The sequence below is a fragment of the Battus philenor genome, unplaced genomic scaffold, assembly GCF_028537555.1.
Source record: "Battus philenor isolate CCGP_79_NKW_IND1 unplaced genomic scaffold, ilBatPhil1.0.hap1 SCAF_10, whole genome shotgun sequence".
NCBI classification, from domain to species: domain Eukaryota; kingdom Metazoa; phylum Arthropoda; class Insecta; order Lepidoptera; family Papilionidae; genus Battus; species Battus philenor.
Genome location: NW_027181662.1, coordinates 15,346,921 through 15,367,613, shown reverse-complemented (window position 1 = coordinate 15,367,613; position 20,693 = coordinate 15,346,921). Strand labels below are relative to the sequence as shown.

Genomic DNA, 20,693 nt, shown 5'->3' with positions numbered 1-20,693 from the left:
ATTATTGTAATGATCGGAATAAACAATTGGAAATCATATATAAAGTACACTTATAAAGTTTAGGTCGTTTAAGTGACCATGAAACTTTTTATATATATATCTTGTTGATTGCACGCGAAAATACACAAATTTTCTGACAGATAACCTCAAAATTTAACTCAAATATTTCTGCTCTTTTATAATGGGTAATGTGTTACATTTGAAGTTACGCTGCTAGCTGAAACACAGGTCGGCTTAGATCGTACACCAGTTACAACGAAGATGTTTGCATATAGGAGGACTATACCCGTGTAGGCGTGTAGTGTTGAAACTGCAGTGTGGTGTAGGTTGTGCGAAGCGAGGACTACTCGGTGGTGAGCAGCAACACGGGCCTCTCTTGACCTGGGTCAGAAGGATTAAAATATAATGTTTTAAGCCACGCATGCTATAAAAAGGCTAGTACCACTACGAATAATTAAATCGGCTATTTGTGGTTGTAATCAAAATTGGTATGATAGCTTTCGAAATAAAACGCGTAAATTATTTTCATTATATTTCTCATTGAATAGAAGTGTAAAAAACGGGTCTGACGGCTTTAGTCAGCCCTGGAGGAGGAAAGTTCTGAATGGCGAAGCCCAAAAAGTGCCGTATACCAATCAGCTGGAACACCACGCGCATTCCGCGTGCTGGGAACTTTGTCGATGGATTTATTTATAACATTGTATACTTAAAACATTTTTTAACTTCATTTACTTTTTTTGAATCAAAATCGCGGGACAGGTGCCAGAATCCGGTCATTGTGGGATCTTCGGGATTAGGCTTATGCCTTGTAGTGGTGATCTGTCGGCTGATATGATGATGAAAGCTAACCTTGCACAAATGTCCAATCATTCGTCGTCTATAGTTCGGAATACCTCTGCATGAAAGAGATAAAACTGTAATGAGGCCGTGCAATTATAACTCAGGAGTGTTCAAGACAAGAGTGAACAGGTTTCTTCTAGATAAGCTTGTACTATTATAGTCCTCGTCATCGTTTAAGATCAGACGACACAGAGATCAAATGCTTCGCCTATAAAGGATAACTAGAGTTCCTTTTGGTCACGACTGTTTTTCAATGATATATTTAAAAATAAGTAAATCGTAGCACACCATACAAGAGTAATTAACGATATAAGTACAATATTTTCATAGTCATGTCATAAGAATATATTTTTTTATCAGGCCATACAGCAGGACGGGCGGTCGCGAGGATCATAAGATTTTGGATTGGAGATCCTGGGTTTGCAAGCGCAAGTCGCTTCCGACCAGTCCTATTGACTACGGCTGAAATGATGTCTTTTAAATAATTTTCAAAATGCATTGCCTGTTTGCATTCTCAGCTTGATCGAGCTCGATTTGTCAGAGACGGTAGGGGATTGTTAACCAAGATGTTCTTACACTGCAGCGACCTCCGTGTAGATAATGATTAACCTCTTAGCTGTAATGTGTAAATAAATGTAAGATACAATTAAAGAATAAAAATAAATAAAATTTACCTAGCCACCATAGAGTAAGAAGATGATGAAAGAAAGGCGAGGAAAGAAAGAAGGTATAAAAGAGCAAAACGAAAGATATTGTGAAGGAAAAAAGTAAAGAATGAAAGATATTGTGACACGTGATAGAGAGTGATAAATAAAGAAAAGACTGAAAATAAAAATTGAACAATAAAGTCCCTAATCCCAAAAAGTTAGGGGTACGAGAGGCCCCCAATAGCGGGGGCCACAAAAAAAAACCTCTTAGCTGTAACGTGCTATTTATAACTTAAAATGTACATATTATATTTATAAAGATGTTAGTTATCAAACAATTGTTTTTCAATACTTATTTAATAAGACATTATATATTAATATAAGTGTGACAAACGCGAGAAATATAACAAAGAAAAATGAACTAGCAACGCCTAAATTTCGTCTTCAAAAAGTTAATAAATGTTTCATGGATGGGAGTGTACATATATATATATATATATATGTATATAATATACACAAGGTACCTTTAAATCCAATATTGAGAGTATATTATAAAATATATTTTAAATCATTCAATAGTTTTTAAGAGTCAAAATACGTAAAAATTGATTTGCACAATTGATATTATAATTTACAAATCAAAGATTGTTAAATTTTATTTGAAATAGGAACATTGAGGTTTTTGGCCGGATTTTTTAACAGACCAGTGTTTATAGCCGGTGATAGCTAAATACTTATAATGTTAAAATAATTGATTTGACATGTATATACCTACTTGAATAAAGATGCACTGATTTTTTAATTGAAAATGATATTGTTTAAATTAAGTTTCTAACTTTCAAATAAATAATATAATAATTTTTTTTAAATTTAATTGTAGAAACAGATTTTAATATAGAAAATAAAACGTCAAAGTAGAAAATACATGATTAGTGGCTAGGTGTTTAGATTCAGGAATGGAAGGAGTCTCGTTGTGGCGTATAAATAGATATACCGATCGATATCATGTCAACCTTCGATCTCTTCAAGACCGAGGCCTCGCGCTAATGCCGCCACGATGACCGGTGTTGCGCCGCCCGCGTCCAGCTTCCCGCCACCTGGACTGTCATCGGTCCGCCCAGTATCACCTTGTTATTAAAATGTTTGGGCAGCTGTTTCACATTTACAACCACTCGCAAAACTATAGCAAGACGTATTAAATGGCCGTAAGTTTTAGTAGACCAGAAGATCTATCTATATAATTATAGAAATAAACATAAATAGTTTTATTTTTTTTAAATTTAGAGATTTTATTATGAATCGCTACCAGCTATATTAAAGCAAAATGTGGGACAAACAAAACTTATCCTTCAATAAATAGTGTAAGGACGGCCACCCCTGCGCAGCCTCGGGTAATGGCGTGTACACACCGGCTGTTTACACGCGCTCGGGGCGGTGGTGTGGCCTTGGCTTTATGACAGTACACACGTGAACCGCAAATTGCGCCCGTGCGTTACGTGCCTAATAGCTATCGGCCATCTTAATCAACTGCGACATTATCTCATTCTATTTACAAACTCATAAATTATCACGCTTAATTTGAAAGTCGAACAAATTCATAATGGCAAAATAAAAAAATCAAACTTGAAAAAAAAAACACTCGAAATGTGGAATTTATTAACGTATAAAAACCACACACTTAATTATATTTAAGCTTCAATTTGTACAGAAGTTAATTGAGAAATAACTGTGATAAAAAGATGACTCTTTCATTCCTTAAGATGATGAGCACAATCACACTACGTTCTGGTAGGTTGCGAATTCTGTCAGGTGATCTTTACACCTGACATTATGATGAACGACGACTGATGACCGGTCTTCCCACGACTTTACCACGGTCCACCTAGTGGGGGACCTGCCCACGCAGGGTCTTCTCGTGGTCGCCACTCGAGAATCATTTGGTCATCGGCTGCATGAACTTCAGATGAGCAATTCTTCGAGTTACGGCAATGAACTTAGTTCTTCCTCGGATCCTCTCATTCCTGATACGATCTCGCAGGGAAACTCGAAGCATAGCCCTCTCCATTGTTTTCTGGGTGATCTTGATCGCTCTTATGAGTAACGAAAGGTAAGTGACCGTTTCAAATCCTCTTACACTATTACAAATTGCAGTGTTGGTACAACATACTGCACGATGCCGAACAAATACACAAAGACTACACAATTGTATGAGTGTGTAGTACTTGTTCAACGACCTAGTTAATGAAATCACTAAGAATAAATTCATAGTGTAATTTGTATGTAGTGGAAGAAGCGATAGGTGTAACATTGAATTTCCTCTATACTCCGAAGGATTAAGACTTGCAAAGAAGAAACAACTAGCTTTGTGTACATGCTTCTAATGCAGAATTATTAGTATCATATAAAATTTGTTCAGGTAGGTTTAATACACACTCTACACGGGTAGAGCTGATACCTTCGCGAGAACGTCATCGTGCTACTGGAATACTGGGGCCAGTATTTTTTTAAAGTTCACTGACCTTTACGTTCCGTGATCCCAAGTAAGAAAATGACCAATATTTAGCCACTTCCGCACAAGCAGTGGTAGTCGTGCAACAAAGTGCACTGCCCGCCAGCCCGCTGATAAATGCGTATGCGGCAAACAATGCGAATCACACAACCGTTACCGCCAAATTACTCAACACGTGTTTCACCCCTCCACGGGGCATCCTCAGGAGTTATGTTACACCGATTAGTGCCAAACATAGAGTCAAATTCCAATAAATATTCCGTGATCCCAGCGACAACTTTTACGGGTACTATGGGTACATTGCAAGCAGGCCTTCCTAAATCTGCCACGCGGGTCGTCAGCTCCGAACACCCTACAAGGCTTCCTTAGCCCTTTTCTTGATATGTAGAGATACATCAGAATAAAAAGAAATAGCGGCATCAATTTTAAACGCAAAGTAATCATTTGTATGTGAATGTTTAGGTAATTTCTTAATTTTCGAACGCTTGTTTAGTTTTTTCTGTTGGCATCTTTGTGTCTTAAAAGTCAAGTGGTATGAATATTAATGTAATATTAAAAAAATACTGCCTAGTTAAGGGTTAAAGCTATGGATCATGGACTAGCATGGTGAATCTATGGAATGTTGAGTAACGCAAGCTGAATTGGTGCTTGTCTCTACAGTTTTGAACTTCAGCTCAGAACCCTGCCTTAGCCAGTCAAGGTAACAACTGAGTCGTCAGGCAAGGCTCCGTGATAACTCCGACGAATTGGAACAAATGCCATTGACACACATGCATTGAATATTATCATAAATAATTTGCTGAAAGAGACTCTCTATCTATACTAATGTTATTTAATACGTTCAATTAAAATGGAAGAAATAACACTATTTGATAACAGTGAAAGTGATCACAGAATAAAACCTAACTTTTTTGTTAGCTGTTTTTAGATCAGGATAAAAGTTAACAAAAAGAGGTTCTTCTGTCATTTTTGTTATGGTGAATACAAGTGATTAAGTAAATGATCTAAGTTGAGTAATGATGTAGGTAAATGAATACGTCATCATCATTTCAGCGACAGGATATAGATGATAAAAAAGTGAACATTCTAAGCTACTTGATGGTCTATGGTTGCCACTGCAGAACCTAAAATACCCATCAGCCACCTGTTCTGCTACCATGGTGCACCACCTATTACTTCAACTTGCAAAACCTCTGAACTTTTACTTTCGTTCCTCCTCATTTATGATTTGGTGTCGTAAAGAAATCTCTAAAATAATCTCCTTCCTGGCTCTTCTACAAGTCTGCCCACGTGGTCTGAAGCGAATGACCATCTGTCTGTGATGTAACAAATGAAGAAGCATTTGGATTTCGGTGGCAGAAAATTCTGCGTGCAATAAATTTCCTTTCAAGGGTTATTACATATTAAAAACAACAATAAGACGTACGGATTCACGACATTTGCACACGGTTTAAATTCTTTCCAACCCCAACTCACCTCCAGCGTCATTGTTTCGACACAATTATAACATAGGAGTCTTTAAGACAAGAGTGAGTAGGATTTTTCTAGGCCAGCATGTAGCGTCTATGATGCAACTGTCATCGCTCAAGATTGTCAGTGTGACAGATGTCAAATCTTTTCTGTAGTGAAACAGTATGCGGCCTCTTTGTTCGTCGTGTTCTTCTCAGACTAGGACACGGATTGAACCCTCGTAGCTTGTGTTACGGGATGCTGTTATAAAGGAACTAAACAATTCCTAACTAACTTGTACTAGGCACATAATATATTTTGTGTCATTTAATAAAAATATAAATTAAAACAAAAGTATTGTTATTTTGTACGATATATATTTGTATAGTCCACCTAAATAATGCGAAACATTGTTAAGTAAGAAAAGGACCAATATTTAGCCACTTCCGCACATGCAGTGGTAGTTGTGCAACAAAGTGCACCGCCCGCCAGTCCGCTGACAAATACGTATGCGGCAAACAATGCGAATCACACAACCGCCACCGCTAAATTACTCAACACATGTTTCACCCCTCCACGGGGCATCTTCAGGAGTTATGTTACACCGATTAGTGCCAAACACAGAGTCTTGGCTAAATATTGGTCCTTCTTACTTAAGATGGACTTCCGCAAGGTAACGCCTGATTCCATTAAATAAACATTGTTATGACTTTATAAAGAGAAGACACGTTCATCAGATATTGTTTCCATTTTGAGTTACGTGAACAACACGGAAGAAATAATAATAGGTAAAAAAACAGTGATAATTTATAATAACTAAGATCATATGTCGTACAAACACGTTTTTTTTCCTGTTTTAATTTTTTTTATCTGTGCAAATAAATTTATGTAATTTCAGTGTAGTTTACCGCGTCTAAATATGGTCTTTTACCTGCTTTAATTACAGAAATAAGTACACTTTTTACATAGTAATGTAACCACATACTTTCACAAAGAAATAAAGTCTAAATTCTAATAATAATAAAGCGTGTACGTATATTAGGAATATAAGAATTCAATTTCGTCACCATTTCTCTAATTGCTTAAATTAAAATCCAATTGATTTAATTAACGTAATAAACATTGTTACATACTTTTTATACTAAATTATAATTAGCAAATAACGGGTCAAAAAACCAAAAAATAAAATTGTTAATATGTGTTTAATTTTAGAACAACGTGGTTAACAGACTAAATATCTTTTTCGTAACATTATGAATTGCGTTATGAGACGCAATTTAACTAAATTTATCGGTATGAATCATCACTAGCTGTTACAATAATTTAAATATACCGATAAACTAATAGATAATTAGAATTAAGTTAGTTTTTAAAAATTTAATTGAAAAAAAATTTACATTACAGTGAACTAACTACTAACAGTACACTATTATAAAATATATGATACAAAACAAAGTATACACGAAACAAAAAATCATATAAACAAAATTTGAAATGGATAACATAATTAAAAAAATTAAACTTATCAACTTACAAGCAAACAAAACAAATTGTATGAAGCTATGTAAAGATACGAACTATCATAAGTAAATGAGGTATACAAAAACAATAATAATCGATATATATTTATTAACATAGTTTAAAACATCGAGAAATAACACATTGGGCTGAAGCCAAGGTAATTCCTTTTATGAAAAATAATTGTAAAGGTATCTAAATTATTGAATGTCATGACAAAGATAATGATGTGGATTTTTTTTAATAGCTCCCGTTATTGGGAGCCTCTCGTACCCCCTATCTGGTGTGGAACAGGGACTTTTTGTTCACATTTATTTTAGTTTTTCACATACTTTTTTTTTCTTTCTCTTCTTTCATACTTCATATTATTTGTCGTTCATTTTCTTTCTTTCCACAATTCCACTATCTTTCTCTTTCTCTCTGTATCGCCTTTCATTCATTCCTCATTACTTTTACATTTTCTTATATTCTATATCACATTTTTTACTTATATTCTATTTTTATTCTATATCACATTACTTTATTTTGCTTTTATTTTATCTTTGTGTTATTTGTTTACAATTTTTTACTGTTTTTAGTCTTTATTTTTATCTATTGCTTTTCCTATAATTTTTTTACAGGGGTGAATGAACTCTTTTTTAGTTTTTTTGTCGCATATCAGGGAGGCTATGGTTTCCTCTCTGATTTTTACGCCAGACCGGCACTCGAATTCGAAATGATGTGGATCAGATTAGTAGGTAGATGTAAATCGATTTGCGATATTGAGTCCAGCTCCGAACCAACAGGCCGCGGCTAAACAGAACAAAAGTGGACAAATAATTCGGTAATATCGACGCGCGGCGTGCGCTCGTCATTGACAAGGCAAATATCGATATAATTAGTGCACGATGGAGGACGTCCCTATTCCCTAATGGACGGCGACCAGTTGGAGTCAGCCGGTTGCCTAAAGCGCACGCTCTCCCCGCACCTCGCACCACAAATGCCGCGATTTCGTACCCGCGTCAAACTGAAGTGAAATAAAATAATTTCGATCGTTCCTCATAACAAATGGGATAAAAAGAGACATTGAGCAAAAGACAATAATTAAAATAAATGTGATATAAATTTTTCTATTTCCGTGAAATTTAATTTTGCTTTCGTGTGATATTAGTTCGTAAGTTTGCTGCAATTAAATAGAATTTAGTGTTTATTGTTTTTTGGACTGTTTTGTGGCATCTGAAATGGAGGAGCAAGCAGGTTTGTAAAATATTATTATTATAATTTCTATGTATATGCGATCTATTTTATTACACAAAAATTATAATTACACAATATAAGTTTCTAATTATGCATAAAGTTTTTCAACCACTTTGTTTAATATGAGTACTAAGAAAAGTGTAAAATTATTCAACGATATGTATGTTTATCGGCAAAATAATTTTGGCTCCTCTTTACAAATTAAACATACGTAAGCAAATTACATTGGCTACGTTGTATATTTAAAAATATTAAGTTTAGCTACAACATAAAATGTAAAAATAGTTATAATTGTACACAAAACATAATTTAAAATTATTTTGAGTTGGATTATTAAATAAAATGAGTGTAGAAGAAATGTAGAGTTTATTTTGAGGGTAGATATCAAAGTAACGACTTGTTTTCAGTATTTATTGCAAAGAAATGCATGCGTGGCTGGCTGCCATGTAAATACGAGTTGTTCGGAATGTTAACAAATGTAAACAGAATACTGAAATGTGTCGAACTGTAGTTCTAGACTGGGTGGTGGTGGTGTCTGATAGTGTTCAATTTTGGGTGGTGATATATTGGTTTTCGATTTACATGGTTGTATGGTGACGTGTTGTGGCGTGATTATCCCGGACCACGCCCTTTGTTTTTTAAGACAAGAACTACACTGTCATGTTTTAATCTAAACACGATAAGTTTAAGAATGAAATATAAAACGTTTAAAATTGAGGGTAAAATTATATTTATTTTTATATGTCATTTGAAAGTGTTTACAGAATCTTTATGACATAAACTAATTACTTATGATAAGCAAAAGTTATGAACGCGTGATAATGACATTTAAACTTTTTCTTTGATCATTCGCTTCAGTATTTCGCCGGGTATATTGAATTTTATAAACAATATGGAGTACAACTTTTGATCTGCAAACATTACTGTGAACGGTGTTGATTGAACTTCAATACAAAAGAACGTATCTATTGTACGTGGAATGTTAAGTCAAAAATCTTGTATTTAATATACTGATTGTGTTGTAATGTAAAAATGCTATTATAAACTTAATTGGTTTTTACAAGTCACTACGTAACAACAGAATAAATAGATTGTAATAACCTTCTGAGAAGATAATTATTTAATAATGAAAGCTATGCGTATAAAATAATCATTATTGGCCTAATATTTCATGTGTTAATAGATTCTTTGAGTTACAAATGGTATATTACTACTATCAAGAAATTTATAGAAGTATGACACGTTTATTAGTAGTTTTCGAAGTAAGTAAGTAAAAGTAAGAAGTAAGTAAGTAGTTTACGAATTCTTGATGTGACTGGTGATGACATATGTGAAAGAGAGGGTTATATTCGGAATTTCTCTACGCGATCAATTCATGAATAAAGAGATTTGTAGGCGAAGTAGCCCATAGAGTCCAATACATCGCAGTGGACAGGCTACATGGAGAGCAGAAAGTGAGGCTTTTGGGACCTTAAAAAGAGAAGACATCGGACTGGCATGTGCATGTCGAAATACCTCTTTAAGATTGACCGATTGCTCTGGGTGCAGAACGCTCTTAACCGTCTTGTTATAAATCTAGGCGGAAGCTTAACACTTAAATGCATGACTTTGATTTATACTTTAAAAAAATATATTGCAGATAAATACACAACAGTGCAGGGAAAAATATAATAAATATATAATATTTATTATACTAATTTAATTAAAAACCTTATGTTGCTGATACACAACACTATGTATTTACTGTACACTATTGTATTCAAAGTGGTATGTTGCAGTTTTTCGTCATTATGCATTTAAGGGTTAAGTCCACCGGTGGACTTCCTAGTATTCAAATAATAATGATGATATATGTTAGGTCTCTCCAAAGTTGGACTTCATCTTTTTCAATAGTCAAACATAAAATATGCTATAATATATCGTGTTGATTATCTATCTTTTGTTCACACACAAACTAAGACTTACCTGCTGACAATGCAAAAAGGTCTGCATTCCACAATGAGGTAATTAACTGAAGTCATAAAAACGAAATGGACTTTAAAAAAATCACAAAGGATTTCTCTTTTGTTTAAAACTTACGTTCTGGCAGACGTGCGGCATAAGGTGCGCACTGGCTGGTTTGCTGAGAGAATAATTTTAAATCCTAATTCGAAATTCAAATGTAAATGTTTATTTATTTTTATAGTTAATGATGGCCTAGTGTTATAAACTGTTTTTCTCGGTTTTGAGGAGGGTATGTTATGGATGTACACTAAATAATCTTCTCTTTAGTGCGAGGATTGACTTATAGAGAATGCCTTAAGACTTTCCGTTTCTCAATCTTATTTATGCCCATATGTAATATATATAATTTTTATATTAAAGAGAGTGGGTTAAACTCTTCCAGAGTCCATTTTCGAATTGCTCCCCATAATAATCAAACACAGAGGGTGGGGTGGGGGGCTTGGCCTGGTTCGCTAGCCTCACGTTTGGGAAACACTGCCTAAAGACATTAAGTTCGCTGTTAAACAAATATTGAAAAGGGAAAAATAATCCTTAGTACCTTCGAAAAGGCACCAGGATTTCCCCTGGTACACTGGTGGTGTTCTATCAACACTAGATCAGTTTTCTTTACTGTCCTTTTTGATTTAATTCTAGTGGGCGATAAAGGTCCTCACCAATGCCTGATCTTAATGCTTCTTTTAGGACAGACTTTGAGTATCTTAGCCCTTTCTGTTTTAAGATATATTAAATTGTACGTATATATGTATAAACATCACTTCGAATGGAATAATCTAGAAATTTTTATTAAAAAAAGAACAAAATTACCAGCATACATAGGAAGTGCTGTAGACAGAATTGTCAACGCAGTGGTATTTTGACGATGGACAATAGGGTGAACAACAAACTTTAATATTTGTCAGTCGGTTTGGTTAGTTTTTAATGTAAATCATACATATGAGGGATGATTTTAAAGTTTCATCGTATTCAGCTCAACTAACTTTTATATATATATATATAATATTGTTAACTTTCATTTTAAAAAGCAACTGTTTAGAGCAAGTTTCTGGCTAAATCTCTCAGCAGATTAGCATTCGGAGCCGATAGTGGAATTGACTATTCTTTGAAAATGGCGAAAAACTATATATGAACATATATATATAAATATATAAATATATATATATGTACTCCTTACCACCGCCTTCAATAAACTGACAGTGTACCTAATGCCTTTTTTATTTACAATTATGAAAACGTAATAATAGAATGTCCTGATTGTCTTCTTTATAATAAAGTCGAATCCGGAGCAGTGTGGGGGGTATGAAGAGCTTTCAGCTCGTGTAGGATATCGATTAGAGCCGTTCACACGTGCTGCGGGCCGCGCCGTCTTAGCGCGTGGAAATGTACGTGACATGACGTCATTACGCATCCATTTTGTTCTTTTGTAATTTTTCGTAACTGGAATTTATGTTCGTGTCTGAGTTAACTAATATTGCGTGTTTTTTTTCATGTTATATTCGTCTAGTGTTGGTGGTGTTGGTAATAAAGTTTTATTTCTCTTCAGAAGAAACTTTGCAGAGATGACCTAACTTATTTTACTTATTGTTTTTTGAGGTACTTAAAATACATTAAAATGAGTTTAGTTGTATTAACAAAGGAGGTTTCATATTAATCTTTGATTTAATTTCTCATTGTCACCACCGACAATAAAAAAGCTTGCGATTTTTTTCGTATTTAGTTTGCTAAGTGAAACATTATGAATATGATTTTTTTGGAGGTGTTTTTCTGGATTACGTTTAGAAATATCTATTTCAAAAATAACAAAAATTTTAACTAAACTTGCAAAATTTTTTACTTGTATTCCTATAGATAAAATAAATGAACGTAACATATTTCAGAGTAAGCACTTTATATAGAATTACTTTTGCAGATAAATGAGCTGTACTTTCACCTATTTAAAGCATTTAAACCTATAACTAATAACCCTGTATATTACATCCAGTTATAAGTTGGTACTTGAGCAATATAAAAAGTATTAACTATTGGTGTCGTCATCTACAAGGAAATTCCATTTACAAATAAGCCAAACTAATATATACTCAAATCGCACGTACATACAAACACCCGATCGACATGAACAGGAGAAATCGCCACGTATCGGACAGGTCTTCGCCAAGCTCGCTGAAAATCCTTCCAGCACTTCATCACTATCACTTGACAGCGTTAACACATGCTGTAGTGGCAGTGATGAGAGCCAAACAATAGCATCTGACAAGTCGAGGTTGGGGGTTCCCTCTGGCACTATTACAGCGGATACTAAACATGCGAGTGACAGCCTGAGAGCAGAACTTGAGATCCTCTCTCGTCCTTAGAGCTGAACACGCCATAACAAGTCATAGAAAAGCCCAAGCGACTTATAACTATTTGTAATATAAAACAAACTTTTTCTAACGCTGTAAATATTGCCATATAGTCGTTAGTACAAGTAAAGAAATTTTATTTAAAATTTTCATTTATAATATTTACATAACATATCAACTGAGATATATAGGGCTACAGTAAATATTTTTTGTTGTAAACTTGATATGTATGTATTATATATTCATATGTATAAAAATGGAAACTAAACAAAGAACACATTACATAATTATCCGTTGAAGGCTCTTATTTAATAACGCAAATATTTTTCGAAAAACAGGTGATTTACTGGAGCATGAATAGTTATTGACAGCGATCGAAACATATAGAGCTACTTTTGGTGCTTGTAAAGTGATAACATGGACATACCCTCCAATTTATTTCAATGAAAGCATTTAATTTGAAATTTGATTTTCCGATGAGTATAAAACTTTAAATGACTATTTTCTTTTTCATTTAATTTCCGTTTTTAATCAAAGTAAAATATTCTTATTGAAATAGGCTATTACAGGCAATTTCAAAACGTCAATTAACATAAAATGTCGGCATTATTGTCCCTACGGAAAGCTACCACCGGCTCGCAAGGTAGTTCTGCTGAGAAGAGCCTGCTAGATACTCAACAGTTGCTCTTAACAAATATAGTTTTATAGAATGCGCGACAATAATTAACTTCCTGAATGAGCATCGATAATATTAAACTCCACGCTTTAACATCAGTGTAGGATTCTTGGATACAATAATATACTCTTTTCAATATTGGTTTTAAATCTCTCCAGTTACCATACTGATTTATTCATGTAACTTGTCGCTTTGATTAAATTACAGTGATGATTTGTAAAAATTTTGGATAATATTTTAAAAACCTGGAATAATATTAAAAAAATCTACACAATTCGTTTTGTATTCCGTTATTCAAAATCTTTTTAGTGGAATGAATCAATATCTTATTAATAAATTAAATTGTTTCAAAATTTTTTCAAATTAAATAACCTTAAATAAGTAGGAAATTTGATGAAATGTAATAATGAAATCTCCTTAGGCCGAATTTCTACCGGATGTATTTATTTCGTTATTAATACATAGATATTAAACATTAGAGAAGTGCTAGCCTAGCGGCAGAGGATTCAGACTTGTGATCATTGATCATGGGTTCGATTCCTGAAATACAATGTTATATAATTCACACGTTGTGTATTAAATCCTATATGGATTGCCACTGCTCAACAAGTTTCCGGAGCATGGGTAGCAGCATCCTTTGCATACCATAATACCACACTTCAATCGCCGACCCGTCATGAGTGGTGATTATGATATATCTTCCATAGATATAATTGGTGGAGGCCTATGTTTTAAAGTGGACATCTATGAGCTAAAAAGACGACACTATTTCGAAGTTAGTGTAGTATTTAAGTAAATAAAATAAATACTAATTAAATGTTGATCGACCAGAACCCATGTTGCTTTAAGTTGAAGGTAGCATTAAAAGTGAGCTAAATTTAGTTTTCGTTCCTATAAAATTTTCCTTCAATAATGATTCATGCATGTCCATATTAATATCAACGTTTGATATAATTTTCCATAATTCGATGTACTCAATGGAAACTGATTAGCCTGTTTGCATGTCCGCGCTAAGTTTGTATCTGTTTTGATTGGCGAGCCAGTGTAAAGTTTCCTTAGAGTGACCACCATGTAAGGTGCGGATGGTGATGTTTACGTGGTGTCATACACCGAATACGTCTACGTCACGTATTTACGGCGCTAACCGGAGGACGGGCGCGTATTTTATTACGAGCTCTCATTACAGATGTAAGAGCGTCGTAAACTGTTCGCTAGGGTGTCCATGCGTATTTGAATTAAATGTACAGTATTATTTACGTTTCATTTTTATTATCTTTATTGTTTTTTATAGGAATCACAAACTTGTCAAATAATTCGGAGTTGACTTTAGTTTTCAGTATGTACTTATGTCTGATGATTCCTTGCAATTTCAACTTATGACATAAAACGGTATTTTTATATATCTACAATGTAATTAGTAATAAGTAAAAATACTATAATAAAATATAAAAGATGTGTAATGTAATGTTCGGAGGTCAGAAAGGGCTGTTTTTCTGTTGTTACGAACAGACTGACGTTACTAAAGGTTGGAGGACTATTAATATTTGTTTATATTAAACAACCCATTGGATATTGTTCTAGTAAACTATCACTTCCAATTTATTGTTTTTAACTTGGATAACAATGAGTACATATACCAATTTAACATTATACATCATTTACGTATAAAAATATGAAAACATTACAGTAATATAATCTATTAAAATTAGAGTACTAAGCGATAAATATCGCATATCAAACTTTAGAAAGAGAATCGGCTAATTTCGTCACATAGGTAGTGTGGGACACAAATAGTGCACTACGAAGCCGAAATTAGCCGATTGTCTCTTTCTAAAAGTCGATGTGCAATATTTATTGCCGGGTACTGTAAAATAATATTACGGGCCGCTGGTTCAGGAATGAATAATTGCACTGATTTTAGTGGAACACACTTTATGGAACAGGACTGCAATGCTTCACGAACCTAATACTCTCCTGAAGAGTAATTTGATGCAGACTTTCTACTAGACCCGCTTTTTACACTGAATTTCAACACTTTTAATATTTCCACATTTCACCCCTTCACTTTACTATATTATCTCCTTTCTGGATCGAGTAGAGCAATATCTTTCAACCTTTCATGTGCCATGCCTTTCCTTCCTAACCTAACCCTCCCTTTTCATGCATTTCCAAAATTATGCCCCCCTAAGTAACATATATGTTTTTTATATTAAAGCGAAAGAGTTAAACTCGTGTCTATGTATATCCCACCGTGGAGCCCACGTGCCGCAGTGGGGGTGGGAATCACTTGGTTAGACTGTTGACAATCGCCTGATGTTTCGTATTTTCGTAGCCTTAACCTGGTATACTTATCTTCACGAGGACTCCCATGTGAACCTCTGCTCGGGTCGTTACGTCTGCAGCCCACGTTAGATTTGCAGTACCCGAGCTCGTTGACCGTTTAGATGGGCGCTTCATAGAATCATCTCGCGCTTGGGCCTTCGCAAGAAATCCTCGACCTGGACTGCCACTAAATACGCCTTTATTGTCTAGAGCAATTTTATTTTCTTTGGTAATTTTTTCTATGGATATTCTTAACTTTATTTTTAAAGTTTCCAACCCGTTGCTTTGGAGTCCTTCCGCCGATTTAGCCTAGAACTTTAAAGATATTCCTGTTGAAACTACCATGGTTTCTGAAATCTTTTCACTAATGCGGCATCCGGTTTGACGGTCTGTTATATTTCGCTTCAATATTTACTTAAGGCTCTTCTGTGTCCATCCATCAGGTGGACAAAGATAGTTGAAAGATGTTAGATGCAGGCTGCGTTCAGCTGAACCTACTGGGAATCAATGGGGGAGGCCCATGTCCAGTAGTGACGTCATATGGTTGAAATTATGATGATTATTAAAGTCCTGCGTAGTAGAACAAAATAGAAAATCATTTTTTATATAATCATTGTTAATAGGTAAAATAAATAAAGTGACCAATCAAAATAATAAAATGTTACTTTCGGGATTGTCCCACTTGTCGCTTGGTCTCTATATCCAGTGCGATTGTGTGCAAACAGTTGCCATATGATCTGCTAGTTTCGGAAAACATGTGTTTCTCCGTATAAACAAATGCATTCTAGGTAAAAGTTTACCGACGTAGTCACGGCTCGCAATACTCAATCTATTGTCCATTGTCGATGACGTGACGTCATCACACATCACGTGTTTTTTTTTCTTCTGTAAAATGATGAAATTCATTTGGCATACAAGGCGATTAGATATTGACGTAAGAGCTTTAAATATTACTATTATATATAATTACTATAAATATAAAGGATGGATAGATAGTTCATTTATTTGCACACAATTTTTAAACTTTTACACCTATTTAACTTTTATATGCCATTAACTTTTTTAGCGATATAACCTACAAAGATAGTAAACAGTAATTAATTTTAACAGGTAGTAACCTGAATTTTGAAAACGGTTTTACTTGTTATAACATCAGCGATAATGTACCGATACAAATTAAAATTAAAAACTTATTTGATAGAAAACAAAAAGGCTAAAGCATTATTTGATTCCTCCTTGGCATGTACTCTACTATCTGTGCTGAATGAGGATGGCAATATTGTGCAAGGATGAGGAAGTGTTAAAAACTGTACATTGTTAAGGTGTCGTCAAAAATAAACAAGACACGAAAGAGAAGGTAAAGAATGATCGTCAACTTGTTGTGTATTTACGTGTTTTAATGTATTTTATTTTTGACTAGCGTAGCGGAAGGAACTTCAGCAATGCTTCTATCTAAAATGACGTTCAGATGGTGTTTTAAAGCGAAAATCCTACCTTACATATAATATAGTATTAGCATCGGATGCACATGATACAGATGTTTGTTTTATGTATACCGTCAAATAAGAAATAAGAATCATCCTTCTTCGTTTTCCTTTTAGTTGGTAGATGCTCATTGGGATAAGTCTCCCACAAAAATCACCACGACGGCCGCTTTAACCTGCGACGTTTACTATGTTGTCGATAGACCTAGTGCTGGCCCAACCACGCATCTACCGCCTCTTGATCGCCATTTGAGAACTGTTCAGCCCCAACCAAAAAACCATTAACTTGTGGCATGCATATCGCGCGCCACTCAAACACCAAGCTCTTATCCACGTGACCTTCAATCGCATCGCGGCGGCGGCGGCAGTGAAACAGATAAATGACAGATGGCGCCACAGTAGACGCAACGAAAATCTGCATCGCGCTGTTGAGAGTCTCCGCGCTCATTATAAGGACTAGCGGAGGTGCAGTCAACAGATCAAGAAGCAACTGAAGATCAAGAAGCAAACGACGAACAAGAAGCAACTGAAGATCAAGAAGCAACCGAAGAACAAGAAGCTACAGTACTACGACCACTCTTACAAATTGTATTCAATTCGCGATAAATTATTACTACATAAAAAGTAGAAATACGCCTTTCGGATGCGCGAGTCGTTTTGGTAGAAGGTAAAAAAATCTGATCATGCATACGTTCTAGGAGGCTTGATTTTCGTTGTGAACATTAGCGGACAGTGGGATGAGAGGGAATGAGTATATAAAGAGTGGGAGTGGGACAAGTGTAGGTGGCATTAAAAGGTATGTTGCTGAGGAAGTTTAAAACAAACTTAAAAGCTAATTACTTCAAGTCTCCTGTTCTTACTAGTTCTAACAGATAAATACTGCATTCTGTATTCCGTAAGTAGCCCCGCTGTATTTACGTATCGTTTACAATCAGCCGGAGCGTCTGTTTCCAGATGTTATAAATATGTAACGGCCGATAGGTGTGTGGTTCGGTTTATAAATAAAGAGTCTCTTCCAGCGGAAGATTAAAGCTGTTTCGGCGCCCGCGTCCGGATCGATCCGGTTCGCGTCGGACCGATATTCCGTCTCGGCTCGAGTGGCGGTGTTATTGCGCGATAAGTCTCGGCCCCCATATAGATACCGGCGTTGGACAGCAATACTACTGCGTACTGCCTTCAGCGCCGCCCTGGCGAGAGATAACGGCTTCAGAACCTTGTCTAGAACCTTCATATTAAGTAACCTTTAAACCTTCATATTAACCTTCATATTAAGTAACCTTTAAACCACTCTCTTCGCGAAATCTCTAATCATTAGCAGTTCTTGATATCGAGGTGGAAATAGGTAGGAAAATAGAACAGTAGAGTGTCTCTTCCCTCATGGGTGAAGACAAATACCAGCTTAGTTCCTAAAGGCCTGCAAAGAAGTGGTGCAGCAGACGGAGGTAGAAACAAAAGTAAGGACTAAAATGACAAATCGAGTAGAGCCCGAAAACAAAATACAAAATGTCATAAAATATCGAATCAGCTATCGATGTAATATAATAAATAAATAAAAAGTGAAATTACAAATAAAAAACTGTAAATTAAAAATTGTTAATAAATAAAATAAATAAAGTTAACAAGGAATGTAGGTGAAATAAAGGTGATGTGTGAAAGATCAAAAAGTGATGAATGGAAGAAATTGTGAAGGATGTAAAGAAAGTGAAAAATAAATCGTGAAGAATGAAAGGAGAAAGATAAATAAAAAAGTAAGGCCTCACACTAAGTAGGAGGAAAGATAGGCCTCCAAAAACGGAGACCATAAAAAACCATTAGCTATTCAAGGAACCTTTAAAGAACCCCCTTCTAGAAACACTCTGCACGACCAGCAGATTAGGGATTTCTAGAAAAATTTTCTCCAAGCCCTCTCAATAAACATAAAAACATATTAAGATATCGACTTTTCGGAAACCTCATCGTATCAACATCTGAAGGAAACTTTACAAAACCTTTCTTATGAACCTTTTACAAGATGAGGGGACGAAAGCATCTTCCTCTCTAAACCATCTCAACTACGTGTAGATGACAAATCTTTTAAAAGATTCTGCTTTTGAAACAATCTCCATCACGAACTGAAAAAAAAAACTTCGATGTACTATATTAGTTTTAAAAATCCTCTTTTGGTATATTTATTCTCTTGTACAGAATTTATCAACACACATGATCCAAAGTTAGAAATACTATCAATTTGAAATATTGAATAAATAATAATATTGGAGGAATAAATAAACCTTTTTCCTTGAGATTCCAATATGCTTTTTAGTCGTATATTAGGAGTCGGCACACGGCGCTTCTCACACTGCTCCGCCTATTTTCTCTCTTCCAGTTACTTCACACGTATAGATTCAGAGGATTCTCAACTGATCCGTCCATAACAAAGTCTGGTGACTTCTGAATTTTATGCTATTCACTATACCCTGAACTACAAATCTCTCCGTAGCATATTTCACTACATATTGTAGTCTCACTTCGGTATGGTGTAACTATTAGCGTATTTATTTATTTATTTTATTTATGTAATATTCTTTATCGTACACGATAAGATACATTTAATAAGTTTTACAATAATATACAGAAAAGTACAATGGGCGGTCTTATCACACAAGGCAATCTCTTACAGACAACCATAGTAAGGAAAAGATAAAAGTACTTATAAAGGGTAGTTCACGTGTACAAAAAAAATACATATTCACAAACAAATGAACATAAATATACATAAACATATATAGACATATTTAACGGTTTGATACAGAAGAGATCCGCTTCTAAGCCTCTCCAGGGAACATTCGAGATTAGTTGCTGAAAAGGTTCAGGCCTTAGATCTCGATCGTTTGCCGCTAGACTAAAAAGAACAATAATCAGTGACAATATGATACAAAAACATATCACAGATTACGAATATATATATTAAATATTTTGTCGTATGGAGGCACATCACGAAAACAATTCAACCTACCTATATCTAAGTTAGGATTAGTAAAATGTTGTATGACGTCATATCTAGCCCCTGACCCCGCGCCGCACCTTACCACACCCCCTCCGCCTTCCGTTCCGTGATGCTTTATGAAGGATCATAAAACACATGACGTAGGCAGCCACGCCTCTACAATGGCAATGTCACTATTTAGGACTTCGATCCGCCGTTTCTTTTTACGTCTACAATAATTAATTCGGAAAGTGAAGTCGGAAATTGGGGCAGAAAGGTTTTCGATTAGTGATCACCACTGGGTAGCAACGGCTAGGCATTCCATTAGGTGAATCGAAGACATTATCAATGTCGCAGGAAGTCAGGATATGGGCAGCGTAAGACCTCGGGACAACCTTTACCCTGGAATGGGTTTCTATCTCTATGGAACAATAAATGTAATGTTGCAAAATAAAATAGTAAGGAAACCTAGAATGTAGTTGTTGAGGATGGATGTATGGCTAATAGAATGAAAGAGAAAGACTGGGAAAATTGTAGAATAAAAGAAACAGTCCGATAGATAATATGATACATGAAAGAGAAGAATGATAATAATAAAAAATATGAATAAATTACTAGAAATAAAAAGTCCCTGTACCACGCGAGATAGGGGAACGAGAGGTCTCCAACAGCGAGGACCATTTATAAGAAAAAAAATGGGTTTCTAT

At 35.0% G+C, this 20,693-nt stretch overlaps 1 protein-coding gene across 1 annotated transcript in view; it reads left to right on the top strand.

Annotated features, from left to right (window-relative positions):
* Positions 1–7,875: 7,875 nt before the first annotated feature.
* LOC137924436 (synaptic vesicle glycoprotein 2B-like) overlaps positions 7,876–20,693 on the top strand; it is a 57,452-nt gene continuing 44,634 nt past the window's right edge. Inside the window, exon 1 of the mRNA XM_068767840.1 lies at positions 7,876–8,199. Within this exon, the coding sequence (XP_068623941.1) occupies positions 8,184–8,199 (16 nt within the window). The 5' untranslated portion in view covers positions 7,876–8,183. The remainder of the gene's footprint in view (positions 8,200–20,693) is intronic.